We start from the raw sequence: 14,904 nt of genomic DNA on the forward strand, positions 1-14,904 counted from the left end.
ATACAAGTATTCAAGTGCTGTTTAAAAAAACAATAAAAAACATACAATGCTAACCCAAAATGCCAGTACATATACAAAAGACAGATAATTAAAAGAGGATTTTTTTCCCCAAATATACATTTTGAAGTATTTAAAACCACCAATTTTTTATTACTTGTACATCATTGTTAGGGAAGGAGTATATGAGAAAAAAAACTGAATTATTTACAATTATAAAGGAAGGGCACAGTGTTTGCTCAGATCTATTTGAAACCAGTATTTTCTACTTTGGAGTCATGACATATACCTGCAAACTCAAACAGGTTTCAATGCAGTGTTGAGAAGTGGCTATACTTCATTATTATGAAATACAACCCTTCTGTGCAAGTATTTCAGCATGATTCCTCATGAGCCATTTATACCCATTCACATTTTCAGTTAAAAAAACCCAAACAAACCAACCTGAAAAATTTCTTGCCACAATATTTTGTCTTTAAACAACCTGATGAGATATTCCACAATGGCAATTTACAGTCATGCATTTGGAGACTCAGAGTCAATACAACTTTTCCATTTACTGTTAGAGTTGTGCCTGTCTTCAAAGAGTTCTTTGCTAATTTTTGTGCGGATCTCAGGACTCGTTAACAGCTCCTTTATCTGATTCAGTCTGGGTAACAGGGCCTGCGTTTCTCTGCGTAAAGCTTCCTTTACTAAGTCTGCTTCATGGCTCTTTCCTAGAGGAAAACAACAATATAATACATTTTATAACAATGAATGTGATTTAGAATCATTAATGTTCAGAGATAAAGAGATCATGTCTGGCTTGGACAGTAGTAAGTGCTCAGTGTTTTGCCCATACTCATTTTTTATAAAAAGGTATTTCATCAAAAAATATAATTTACATCAACAAATGCTACCAAAATGTAAAGAAGAGTACAGCATCACATTTAAGGGGAACTCCTGCCTTATTACATACTGTGTAATAGTATCTGCGATGAGTATCTGCAGTGGTAATTTTTAGCTTGGTATTGACTGCTGTTGACTAGGAAACAGCACGTGCTCTCACATGGAGCAAGCAGCCCTGCAGCGCTGCCAAACCCTCGGGTGCAGGGCACCGCTTCCACTTATGGCAAGGCTTCATCCACAGTCATCCACGACAATTCAAATGACAAATGCAAAATGTTCAGTTTCTCCTCAAAAGCAAGAAAGGGACTCTTGGTATCAAGAGCAAGTGAAGACTGGAGCCGCCTGCTTCACCACTCTTGTCTTTTTTCCACCGTGCATCCCTCCCAGCATTCAGCAGATTTTCAGCAGTGCAAGCACTTATTAAACCAGTAGACAGTGTCCTTCAGTTCAGAACAAACTTTTGATAAGAGACTCACAAAGCAGAGTGCCTAACACCCAGCACCACTTTGCAAATTTCAGCAGGGAGCGGAACATGTTTTTGTAGTTATTCTTGGTGGGATATTTGCTCCCAGGCTTTTTGCACAGTGCTCACTTGCTGTTATCATTGTCGCTCTCATTCTTGCTGCCGCTCGCTGCTTCCTCAGTTTTTGCAGGGCTCCCATCAGTCTGCCTGCTTTTGTTTTGTGTTTCTTCTAAATATTGCTGCACAGCCTTCAGCACTGCATTCTCCACCAGCCTTTTGCTAAGGCTCACCAGCTCTGCATCGTCTGGCTCTGCTGCTTGCTTTTCACCTATGCATCACAACAGACAAGAGAAGGAATTCATTGCCATGCAAAGACAGTAGCTGTGATTGTATCAGAAGCTTCTGATTTGAGCTAGATTCTAAGTTATTAGCCTCTTCCTGATTGTACAAAGTAATTTTTCCCCACCTCAAGCTCTAAATCAAAGTGTTCCATAGAGATGTGTACAGCGTATTAGATCAAAGATATTTCACTGCTCGCGTTTCTTATAACACTCCAGGAAAAGCCACTGGCTAACGTTATAAGCCCTCATTCAGCATAGAAGACTAAGTGTGCAAATTTAATTTTTTTCTGGCCAATGATCACCAGTGACATCTGAGCAAAGATCACAGAATAGTCTGAGTTGGAAGGGGCCCATAAGAATCATCAAATCCAACTCTTGAGTAAATGGCCATTAAGGCAATCAAACTCGCAACCTTGGCATTATGAGCCCCATGCTCTGACCAACAGAGCCAATCTCAGGGTCAAATATAGCATAAGGCATATTTACACTTCAGCAGCATTCCTAAATTTAGGTGCCACCATTTTCTGATTTTGCTTAATAAATCTAAATCTATTTATTCATTGCTTGTAATTCAGGAGTTTCTCACAGGAAAATTTACTAAAACACTCAAAGCACAGGTTACAAATATTTTTCTAAACAAAGCACAAAACTAACAAAAAACATATAGTCCCTCCCTGCCTCTCTTCTGTCTTCTATCTTAAAGCTCTAACATCAAAGGATTTCAAGTTCCAGCAGTCCATTCTTAAATATCTGCAAATAAAAACAAGAAGCTGAAATTTCCCTGTTTTGCTAAAACTTAATATGAATAACATATACAACAAACAACTATATGCATAGTAAGGATTCTCATACATCATTACATGTAATTTGAAATGGTACTTTTCCATGAAACATTTTCCTAATAAACTATAAACCCTACTGCAGAATCCTCCTTTCATGAAGTATTTGTTGCAGGAAAAGCAAATTTTATTGTCCAATTCTCATTGGTCATGCCATTTGCTATTTCACAGTCCCCTGCACTAGGTAAATAACTGTTTCCCTCCATCTGTATTTAAAGGTCATACATTTCATGTCCTCTTCAGGCATTTGCATTCTGTGACCAGTAATAAGAGGCTGCTTAGTCACACACATCTGGTGAAAGAGATATTATTGTATGCTCTCAGCACAAAGCTTTGTACTGTTCAATTACCTAAATTTGTCATTTTTCATACATGTAAATTTATTAAAGTATTCCAGCACATTTAGATAACAGTTATGAAAGACTTTTATTAGTCTTCCTAGCCTACTGCACAACCTGGGAGTGATTTCACTGATAAAGCATAATTCATATGGGGATTCAAGGAGGAGAGAGAGAAGCAAACAAAGCTCTTCATATTCAGAGGTAGCGCTTTTATTAGCTGTTAATCTGAACATTCTGCTCTGGAACAGTAGCTCTTCCAGTTCTGGGCCTCCACAGCACTGTTAGTATGGACAAGGAAGAACTGTGCTCTCCCCCTGAAGAATAATCAGACTATATCTTGGGAAAGTACTTCTTTACATTTTGGAGAAAGCATAGATAAATATTCTAAAGATATTAAAAAGAATATCTAGGGGAATAGTTTTGGTTAAAATCAAATATAAGAATACATCATAAGAATGTATTATAAGAATGTAAATATAAGAATATATTAAAAACAATTATGATTTCCAAGGAGAAATATTTCAGGCTACCATGCAACAGAGGCGGAGGCACTATTCCCAAAACCAAACAGCTACATACTCCACATTCTCTGAATCACTGCTTATATATCACTATCTCTAAATCCTGGGTCTAAGTTTATCCTTTAACTTACAGGAAGGAGGGACTTAATTCACACTCTTCTCTCTCAGGGCACCCAAGGTATTTATGAGCAGCATCTCCTCACAGCTTTTCTGAATTGATCCCACACACTCCTTTGAACGAAGCCCTTAGATTGCTGATTTCCTTTGCTTCTAGTAAGGATGCTCAAAAATGTGTTGGTTGCCCTGGTCTATTTAGTCACTAGAAAAATTAATTAAAATACTTAATGATTATTTAAAATAAAACTGCTTTCCAGTTGCAGAATTTCTTGTTTTTCAGAATTGCTCATAGGTCACAGAAATCGTTACTCACACAGTGCTAATGATCTATCCATGCAACTCAAAAAAAAAATCAATTCTGGGATAAACAAAATGAAATCTGGGAAATATGGTGCTCAGCCACTCTCACACTTGACCCTGCAGTGCTTAATATGCAGAATATGACTAATCAGTCACAGAGGGCTCCAGATACCACACAACAGTACTGATTAGTTTACTCACAGTGTAATTTTAGTTGTAGTACATCATGCATTATGGTCTGAGAAAGGGCAGAGCTCTTCTCCCATGAATACTTTCTGCAGAACAGTTTTCATTTACAGATGTATGTATAAAATCCATATAGCTACTATTGTGTTTATTATTTCAAAATAAACAGGTAGCTCACTTATCAGTACTTTCTCAAGCATTAAAAACATTAGATTTTTATAAAACTGTACTTTTATAAGTACAGTTTATATAGCTACAGAAGAATGGATTTGTGGGGTTTGTTTATTTTTAATATTTTTGAGATATTTGAGGCTCATCAAAAGTCTGGGGTGAAGACTGCAGCACCTCCTAAGAGAGCTCTGCACTCCCACTGGAAAGACATCTGACTGACATGTGAATGCAAATACATGCACATCCTTGCATGAAGATTGTGCTTGGATTTATCAATGCAGCCACCTTGGTGAACAGGCACATGGACCTGTATGATTCCCTGATGCTCTGTTTCTATTCTCATACTCCCAAAATAGCATTTGAGGGAGTGTCTGCAATGCCAACAGCTGGCTGGCAAGGTAGCTTGGTACCATTGTATAGCTCCTATTCATGACTGTTGATAAAATGAAACAGGTCATGTAATAGAAACGAGTATTGAGCATCTGTATCTACTTGACAATTTAACACACATCTGTCCTGTTTACATCCTTCCTCCCATGCTGCAGCTGCTGCTTGCTTGCTTCTTTGATGAATACAATTCCTTTGCAGCAGGCAAATGCTTCTTTGAGTGCACTGTCTAACATTATTGGAATTATTGGAATATCTGTAGAAGTCATTGCAGATATGAATGTTTTAGATTCAAAAAGGTGGTTTAAAATTTACACTTGCTCTGTTTGTAATCTCTGTTCTGAAAACAGAGCAGATACACCACAGCACTGTATTTGTATTGATATTGTGACACTACTTTATTTCTGTGCCTGTGAATAAAAAAATTCCACTGTCTTCTCCTCAATGTTGTTCAGAATAAAAATGAAAAAATCTTTCATTTTGTTTATCCCAGAATTCTCTTCTATAATTTTCAAGACATGAAAACCAATTCATACTTTGTGAATGTACCTCAATGCATTCATGCTGAGCAGTGTTTTTTATCACTAAAACTGAAGCATACAAGTTGTCCTCAAATGACCATAATTTTTTACAAAGGGAACTATCAGCTCCACAGAATTATTCAAAAGAGGCTTTATGATCCTACATCCCACTGCTAGCAGTTATGGACATGAACCAGATGCCTGCAACCACAGCCAAGTTTGGATTCAAATTCACTGCTGTATCTTTCTACTGGACTAGGTTTACTCTCCAAGTTTACACGCCCCTACACATTACAAGATTGTGAGCTGAATTTTGAAATACTGTATTGGAACAAATCAGATATCATGGTCCTGGTACAGCATTTTCACGGCCCTGACACAGCCTGTTTAGAGGGCATGTAGGTATCTCAGATTTGGAGAGAGGCAGGACAGTTTGAATCTCTCTATTGTTCATATGATTAGCCCATGGATTGTGATTTTTTTGTAACAGATTTAATTGAAGGAAGCAACGGGGGATCCCTTTTATAGGAAAAGCCAGTTTTACATCCTTTTACCAGCTATGCTCCAAGACAATGTTCTGCAATCCTTCCCTTGTGGCCTCAACACACTGGGCTTTGTTCTTCCTTCCAACAACCTTTCTTGGCAACAAAACAATGATAACATGGGGAGCGTTATAAAAGAGACCCTTGGTATTTTGAATAGGTGACTGAGACCCACTGAGAAATTTGGTGGCAGAGGTTCTGCTCTGGGACCTAGGGAGGGCTGTGGTAACAGACATGCCTCTATCTACCTTTTGGGTTATTCTAATAATTAATTCTAATACAGTTTTTGCAAACTCTATGAACACAAATATGAGCACGTGCCCATATCTAATCAACACAGTAAGTAGAGACAGGAAAGTCACAACTCTGAACATTTCCTTGTTAATTAGGAAGGACTTGCATGAAAAGCCTCTTAAGTGGTCACTTATGAAATTGACACAAATAAGGCACTGGGAGGAAGATGAAATTATAATCTCATTAGGACAGGAGGGTGATGACATTTCTGCATTTCTGTTGCTGGATGTTCCCACCTGATGTGGGACATCTAACAAACTTCTTTAGGTTTACATATATTGCTCTGTAAATACAGGACCGTCTTACAAAGCAATACCAATCTGTCTTCATGCTGAATACATGGTTTCTAGTTTACTGGAAAGGTTTTTAAATTTAATTTGGCACACCATGGAACAAACCTGATAAAGTAGGAATTTCTACTAAAGAGGAAATTAAGGGTATTGCAGCTATTCAGGGAAAGTGGTGCTCTTGCCAGATTCAGTAAAGACAACAGGAATACCTGCAGGTCCCTTTGAGCTGCAGACTTGGCAAACATGGCAGAAGTTTGTTTGGTTTCACACAAACCCCTGTGAAGCTCTGATATAAATTTTCTGACCACCTCTAAATGAAGAAACAGGATGTGATCTGCTAAACCTTCTCATCCCTCTGCAAGCACTAAGGCATATGATGCCTCCAGAACAAACAAAATTTTAAGTTACTTAAGACTCTAGTCCTGTGCATACATGGAGTTCTGTATGCATACTCCTGTGCATACAGGGAGTTCTGCTAAATATCTTGGGTTTATTTTTCTATTAAAAGAGACTTGTTGACAGAGAAATTCCCCAGCTCCTTTAATGTAGTTTCATGTTTAAATTGAACTAATTTATAAGAATTCTAGTGCAACAGGCAGGAAAGATAGCAAAGTGGCCGAAGGAAACAAGATGGCTTAAAAAGCTGTGAGTTTTACTTGATTTTTCCTACCAACACTCCAGTAGAGAAAACCAGGGCAAGTTACAGAAGTGGTTTTACATAGCCACAGTAACATCCACTGTGCAAGATGGCAATGGGAGAACCAAAGGGTTGAGGCAGATTGTGATAGCAAATATCCAGGCAACATTATTCACTCCCTTTTGTGCTGCCTGGTGCCAGCAGCTCTCAGGAACAGGGAATAGGGCAGCTTAGGTCAGCAGGCTGATCAAGGAGAGCAGAAGAGTTGCTCTGCTCTCTAGGATGGTGCCAAGGGGGAAGCCTCCTGCTGTTTTCAGAGCCTAAGAGAGAGAGAGAGATCAGGCTTCCCAGTTTTCCCAGGGAAAAGCTGAACTCTGGAACAGGACAGACACGTCAGTGCCTTACCTTCAGTGGTCTTCCAGAAATAATGCTGAGAATGTAATACACTATGGGTGACATGTAGGCTGCTTCCCCATCAACCTCAATCAACAGTGACCACAGACAGAGCTGGATGGTCTTGAAGGCACAAAGACCTAGACCCTGCTAGGTCACCAAGCTGAGGGAGGTGTAGGCCCAAAAAACACAGCAGCTAACAAAAATGGTGCATACAAGGATTTTAGTTGCCACAGTCCAAATATTTTGGCAAAACCTGGACATGGACCTGTCAGCCATGAAAATCAAACGTTTACTCACCAGCATGCCAAGGCAAAACATTTAATAAACATTCACTTCTTGTTACTGTTTCCTTATCCTTCCCATAGTCATGGGAACTTCACTGTCATGCCTTTAGGATTCATTTGTTACTATACAGCTTCCAAAGGGATGCTATTTTGGCTGTGACTTTTCCATGCTGCTGTCAAGTATACTAAAAAAAGGAATCTTTTTTGGCCTAAGACAGATTGTTAAACAAGTGTTAATAAGTGAATCTTAACAAGCTGAACCTGTGTTGTTGCTCCTCCTGAGCTCAGAAAAAGGCTCCATACAAACTCATGTTATCACAGTCTCTCACATAGTACATCTCTTTCCCTGGGGAAAGCAATTATGAATGTACTTGTAAGTTATGGACAGAAAAGTCAAATTTTAATCAACATCCATTTTCATTTAATTATTTAAGTTGCAGAAGCATGAGTTGTCAAACACAGCTGCATACTGTTTGAATTGCAAAAGGAAGATGAAATCTTGCAAAAAAAAAGATATAATTGCAATTTGAGAGTATGTCCAGTGTCCATAAAATTTTAATTTTATTTACTAATTTTAAATACTATATAATTATAATGAAAAAAAAATGTTATCTGCAAGGTGCTTTTAACATCTCTGTAACCATGCTTAATTAGATTCTGAATCTAATGGAAGAAGGTTAGACTCCCCTCTCTTGGTATGAGCATCTTAGATAGGTTTGAACTGGTAGCAAAACTGCATCCAAAGGCAAACAAAATAGATGGGTCTAATCCTTTTCCTCCAGAATCTTCCTCTTGAAGGAACTGAGCTCACTTCATAAGCTTCTTATGCAAACCATGAAGTTATGTGTTTTTGAACATATGAGTAGGATTGTTGCTGTTTTTCCTTTCATGGATCAAGTTTATAGAATCTGACCAAATTTGCTAACAGCCTTGGGAAAACTAGCAAGACACCCTTAAATCAATTTGAATTGCATTTAAAAACACCACCTTCCATTTTATACTTATCATGAGCTTTCCTATCTGAATCTCCTTTATCTATCATAGATTTTGCCTTAAATAATGTATTTAGTTTTGTTCCTTCTTCCCTCCCTTTTGTTTGCCACCTAACTTCCACTTTAAATGGAAGAGCTGGAATTTGATATCAAGTTTTTAAACTGATATTGTGAAATGTAGCTGTATAAATGTTCACTGCTCTACCACACAAAAGTCTGTAAACATGAAGCTGACTTTTGATACTTGGAGAGTACTAGTACATAGAAGTTTAGGCCTCTCTTTAAATGCTCTGGCCTTGAACCCATAAAACCAGTGTTTGGGATCTTCTTCAGGACAAGCTCTTCCTCGACTTTTATTGCTCTCTAAAAGCCCAAATATACCCACTTTCAAGAACACCGAATCACAGAATGATTTAGTTTGGAAGGAACCATAAAACTCCTCTAGTCCTACCCCTGAAAGGAACAGCTTTTACTAGACCAGGTTGCTCAGAACCCCATCCAACTCGGCATTGAACACTTCCATTGATTGGGCATCCACAACTTCTCTGAAATCATCACCCTCTTTCAGTTTAACCATCCATTGTCCTTTCACCACATGACCTTGAAAAAAGTTCCTCTTGATTTTAAATAAAAATATTCCAAAGTAAAGATAAGCAACAAATTCAGGCATGTGCTTAGTCATAACAAATTGCTCCGTGTCATGGGAATTTTGATGACCTCAGACATGAAATTGGAATAGCTGTAGATAAAGAGTTAAGAATGCTGAAGGTATGATTACAGCTCGCTTAATCTAATTCACAGAAATTTAAAAATTGTTGCTAGAGAATGGCAGAACAAAATCTGTGGGTGAAAAAAATCCTGAAACACTACCATGCCACAGAACTAAATTGAAGGCAATCAATCCTTCACATGAAAAAACAGACTTTATAATCTAGGGCAAGAAAAAATTGAAAGAATATGAGAGAACAGTACTAATTTTTTCCCATCCTATGTTCTTTATGAATAGAGCAAATAACTTCATTTACTGAACATGCACCTAATAATCAAAATTAACATTATTCTTGAGTCTGTTTCACCATTAAAAATCAAGACTGAGTCCTAATTACTGTTTTTAAACCACTGGACCTTACTTCCATATCCTTCCGATGTTAAGCGTCAAACAGTTATAAAAGCATTTTCTTTCTGAAACAACATAAAACTCCTTAAAAACCCCACTTGCCTACCTAATACAGCACTTCTTTGATGAGAGTAAATCCCTACAGCTCTAACACTGCATTCTACGAAAATAACTCCCCCTCCCTTTCTTCTCCCATATTTCTACTTCCTCAAACTCAGTGAGTCAAAAACTGTTCTAGCAACACTTCAGTGAAATCAATCCAGAAAAATATGTCTGTTATGCCAAAAACTGAACTAATCATCATAATTTTTACCAATTTACTCTGTACCATAATGGATTGCTCATTACCATGCCTTAAAACTGATGGTTCTCATCTCTTTATATTCCTTTTTCCATTTGCAAGTTTTCTCTCTACCTACATTGTATACAGACTTCCACACCTTCCTCTTTAGCATCCCAATAATTCTAAATCTGTCCCATAACATCAGTAGAAAACTGCTTATTCATGCCAGCTGGTCTTTTGGGCCTTTATTTCTATCAGGCTAAACAGTTCTAATTTGGAGTTTCATATATTTTCTTTGTCCTCTTATTTTAAAGCAGTATTGTTCTCAGCCTTTCCTCAATTCAAGAGTAAAAGAATAAAGGGTGGATATTCATGCTTCATAACCAGTTTTTGCATTTCTTTTCTCTCTATTCAGACCCAACTGTGTGGTGAAGAGCTGGTACTTTAGTTTGCTTTGCCTTTATGTTTTCCATACAGAAAAGTTCTGTATGAAAACACATTCTGCTGCTGATGGAGAAGATTAAACTTGGACAGACTTTAACACATATAAAGTTTTTATTTAAAGTCTAATCCTGTACTATTTTCTTATTTAATGCCTTCTTTAAAGGTTATGGTTAAAAAAAGGCAAAGGGAATAAAATGGATCTTTCAAAGTAAAATGATGCACTTATTTTGAAATGGACTTGTTATTATTATTCACTTGTGCTGAAGCAAGCATTACAGGCAGTGACTCCAAGATCCAGGCTGTATTACACATGGCCCTTCTTCCAAATGTTTCAGATCAATTGTGGCAGAGAACACACACACAATGTATGAATAGGGCACATAGGTCAGGGGTCAACATAAATTAACATTTATGTTATTAAATCAGAGGATCAACTGTGCTTCAAAACACAAAAGCACTACAGCAAATTTCATTTTAACAGAGAAAGGTAAACTCTGACTTTAAAAGGGGGTTCAATCCCTATAACACTTCATCACGGGTTACAGTTTGTAGAACTGCAAGAGAAAACTCATCATTTTGTGCTGGAAAACCTCTCACATTGTATTAATGAGGTGTATGTGAAAAGCAAAAGAGGATGTGAGAGAGAAAGAAAGGAAAACCTTTTTGATTGCATTAGGCTATACGAGATGGTAATGGATTTTTAAGACAGAGAAAACCTACATTTGCTGACTACTCAGCCACAGTAAGTGATACAGAAAACATGGCTGTCTTAATATGTTTTTGTTCAATCCTTTTGCTTTGTAGTAAAATGAAAGATTGAATAAAATGTCATTTAAAAATTATTGCTAGGATGTAAAACAGAATAACACAATAATAGACCGTAAGGTAAGACAATTTGCCTCTTAGCAAAAGGATACAATCTCTCTGGTGAGGGAAATGAATTATCCATGCCTGAGGATTATAACTCACAGGAAACTTAGCAAGTGGCCAGCTCAAATTCACCTGAGATTGTCAGATATTCAAAGGGATTAAGCCATCAGCAGAAAATATAAAGTTAATGGTGTATTCTGAGATTTGGGGATGGGGATCCAGAGGGAATACCTAGTAAGAAGTGAATTTTCCCTACACCAATTTAGGACAACAATTCATGCAGGGTCAAGAACCTGACAAAAGTTCAGCTGTGTATGCTAACATCAGAACTACAAGTTTAAAAGTACTGACTACTGTACAAGTGGCAGTGCCAAATTGGTCATTGGTATGGCATATTTCTAGCTCTTTAGGGCTCAAGGACAGCCTGCACCCAGTTAATTTAAATAAGACAAATATCCAACCTCATGCGCCACAGAATTACAGAATGGTTAGGGCTGGAAGAGACCTTAAAAGATCATCTAGTTCTAAGCCTTCTGCCATGGGCAGGGTCATCATGCTAACTTACATAGCATATACAACCATATACCTCAAATTCCTCTAAATTCCAATCTCTTCTGTCAGTTCTCCAGCTTCTCAACACTTATGGAAACAGGACCACTGAAGTTTTAGGAATGGCAAAATGATTTGACATAAAACATTATTAAACCATCAGTAATCAGCTGCTGAACAAGGCATCAGTATGCCTAGCTATGATACTTTTCACGTTATCTTATTTTCCACTTTGCCTATAATAATTTCACAAATAATAACAAACCAATGTCATCTAAAGGACAACCCCTCACTCAACCAAGGACCTGTTGTTTGTCTTGCCTTCTTTGTTTGTCTGCCTTAATCTCAAAATCTTGGTCACAACATTGCAAAATGTAGACTCTCTGCAGCCCAGCATCTGTCACTGACAGGAAGCTTTCCCTGAAATATATACAAAATGTTCTCTCTTGTTCTTATTTCACATGATGCAATAGAAGTAATCCCATGCTATCCTAACAGTTGCTTAATCATGTTAACCAGTTCCTCCTCCTGCCTTCTGGCTTTATAGCTCTTTTTTTTTTTTTTTTTTTCTTCAAAATTAGCTAGCTCCTGCTCTCAGAGCTCCCCAAGATGTAGTTCCACAGCTTCCCAGGCATTTTCTGAAGCACAGCCTGGGCTCCTACTTCACGTTTCAAGCATTATATTCTTTTGGAAACACAGTACTTCCTCCAAACATCTATTTCCTCTGCTCCATGAGCTTCTTGAGCTTCTAGGACAAAAGTTACTCTGCTCTTCCCAGGGCAGATTTAGCTAGCACTGCATGCATACCATTTCTGCTAAAAGGTTATAGGTCTAGTGGCACACAACCTTGCTGAAGGGGAAAAGAGGTAGATTTTGGGGATTGTTTTTTCCTTCCCAGAAGTGAACCTTTCCACAGATGAAATCTATTTTCACCCCTTTTTTGAAAGAGGACCAAGTACTGCTTCCTGATTATTCCCAGTCAGTATAGAAATGTCAAAATTGAGAATCTGATTATTAGTCCATATTCTAGTTTCTAGAGAAATGTTTTAATGAAAACATTTCTTTAGTTTTAATGAAACAAAGGAACTCATTTTTTTCTTTCTTAATTATATGGCATCTTTAATGGAGGCTGTGCACACAAAAAAATTTTTTAATTTTTTTTTTTAAAAAATCATTTTTTAATGGTTTCTAGAATTGAGGTTAGAACATGCCTGTCTGCTTCCAGGAATACCACTCTCCATTAACAAACAAAGCCCTCAATTACCTAGCATTAAGCATCACAAATCAGACAGTACAAAAGGAAAAAAGTATATTTAAAATATCAGCTTAGGAAGAAGTAGACAACTACCACGTTTTGGTTGTGTAACAAACACTTTCCCACTCTCAAGTGTGGCTATTCTATTTCAGTAATACATGTTTTATCCATATGCTACAATTTCTACATTGTGAGTGGCTCCACTGTAAGCTCACAGGGATTAAGTAATGGTAGGACTTGTCTAGCAAGACAATAGGTGGAAGCAAATGAGTTTCTAAATTGAAGGGGTAGCTGTTCATACACACTAACAGAGAATGGTACTTCATCTTTAGCATGTTGCACTTTCTATTTGGCTGTAATATGGATTTGCTTGTGGATCACTTTCGAACAGAGAAGGAAAATTCAGCTTGGGTTCTCTGTTGACATTAGACTAACACCTGTTCTCACAGTACCATGAAAAGCTTCTCTGAAACCTGGTGTTTCATGCAGAGGCACCTGCCCTATGTTTACACAGGTGAGCTCTAAAATGCCAGTACTTGGCTCTAAGGCCAGTTAGCACAGAGCAACTCTGGTCCATCCCATCCAGCTCTGCAAGCCTCTGAAGTGCTGTGGCTGTATCCAAACTGCCTGCTGGCAAAGGACTTGGGTTGGTGTTAACTCCTAACCAGTGCCCATGAGCTTCTGCAGCATGTTTGCCAGGCCCAGAACTATGCCAGGGTGGTGGCATGGGCAAGGCAGTCCCAATGTCCAGGTGTGGCCCCAGACACCTGGCATGCAGGCCACTGGAGTCCAAGGCACCCAGAGCAGTCACAGAGCTGGGCTGTGTCTGTAGGTAGCAAAGCTGGGAAGTACATTGAGCCAAATTCTGCATTTGTGGAACAGTTACTTCTGTGGATTTCTCCTGGCAGAGGTTTTGAATCGTAACTCCAAAGCAGCCCAGCACAAATGAAAACAGAAGTATGAACTAAGAACAGTTTCAGAGAGTAATGCAGTAGTAGCTAGAGTAACATGTATGCCAGAGGACAGGATTTGGCTCCTGACTCCAGTAAAGCTGTGGGAACAACAGAATTTCCATTTCCTCTTTCACTACAATGAAATCTGACTGCTGTAGTTCTGATTTTACCTGCAGAAGTAAGGAAATGGAAAAGCAAAATTCATAAATCTAAACATTTAGACCTTCCAATGCTTTTTACTTTCCAGGGCAGGCCTTACAGCACTTCAGAAAATCAAGCAGCTCCTTCTACTGTTTGGTGTGTAAAGAGTGGCACAATCTGTATAGTGAATAGACAGAGGCACTGTGCCAGAGTACACACAAATCTCAGTAAACTAAGACAGGAGCATGCAATAATGAATGAGAGAAATAGTACTTCATAATGCAGAAAAGGGTATTTGGATATTGTTCACTGGGAATACAGGGCAGCCTTTAATATTATCTGATAGCAATGACCTGTAATTTACCCTCTGAAAATCAATAAAAACATAATGCTGTAGCCTTTGCTTATTCAAATATATCTAGAGTAAAGCAAACAGAGCTCCCCTGAGAATACAGTCTTCCTTTTGCTGTAGCAATGGTGTTACTAAGATAACCTTCAAATCATTTTAACAGCTTAAAAGACTGAATATCTCATATCCAGGTATATATGTGGTGGATACCAAACATATTTTCCACTAATGAGCAATAATTTTTAACCTGCATACTTATAGAAGTATGAGAAATCCATTACACTTTCTCTTCTTAAGTTGAACATCTGCATACAGGACCAGGGAAATTACCCTTTTCAATTCACCCATTACATATTTGTGTATGTTTACTTTTTCCTTTTGGCCTTTATTTTCCCTTTTAAACCCAAAAAGAATATGGCATGGCAGCAGACATATT

At 38.0% G+C, this 14,904-nt stretch overlaps 1 protein-coding gene across 2 annotated transcripts in view; it reads right to left on the reverse strand.

Annotated features, from left to right (window-relative positions):
- Positions 1-576: 576 nt before the first annotated feature.
- The window catches only part of AKAP7 (A-kinase anchoring protein 7), an 80,117-nt gene continuing 65,789 nt past the window's right edge, over positions 577-14,904 (reverse strand). Inside the window, exons 8-9 of one of the 2 annotated variants that reach the window (XM_054514377.1) lie at positions 1,478-1,676; positions 577-713 (exon numbers count right to left, since the gene is read on the reverse strand). In XM_054514377.1, the coding sequence (XP_054370352.1) occupies positions 701-713; positions 1,478-1,676 (212 nt within the window). In that variant the 3' untranslated portion in view covers positions 577-700. Of the gene's footprint in view, positions 1,677-14,904 lie in introns of both variants that reach the window. The other variant, XM_036404569.2, reaches the window with a different exon arrangement.

The sequence above is a fragment of the Molothrus ater genome, chromosome 3 (genome assembly GCF_012460135.2).
Source record: "Molothrus ater isolate BHLD 08-10-18 breed brown headed cowbird chromosome 3, BPBGC_Mater_1.1, whole genome shotgun sequence".
NCBI classification, from domain to species: Eukaryota; Metazoa; Chordata; class Aves; order Passeriformes; family Icteridae; genus Molothrus; species Molothrus ater.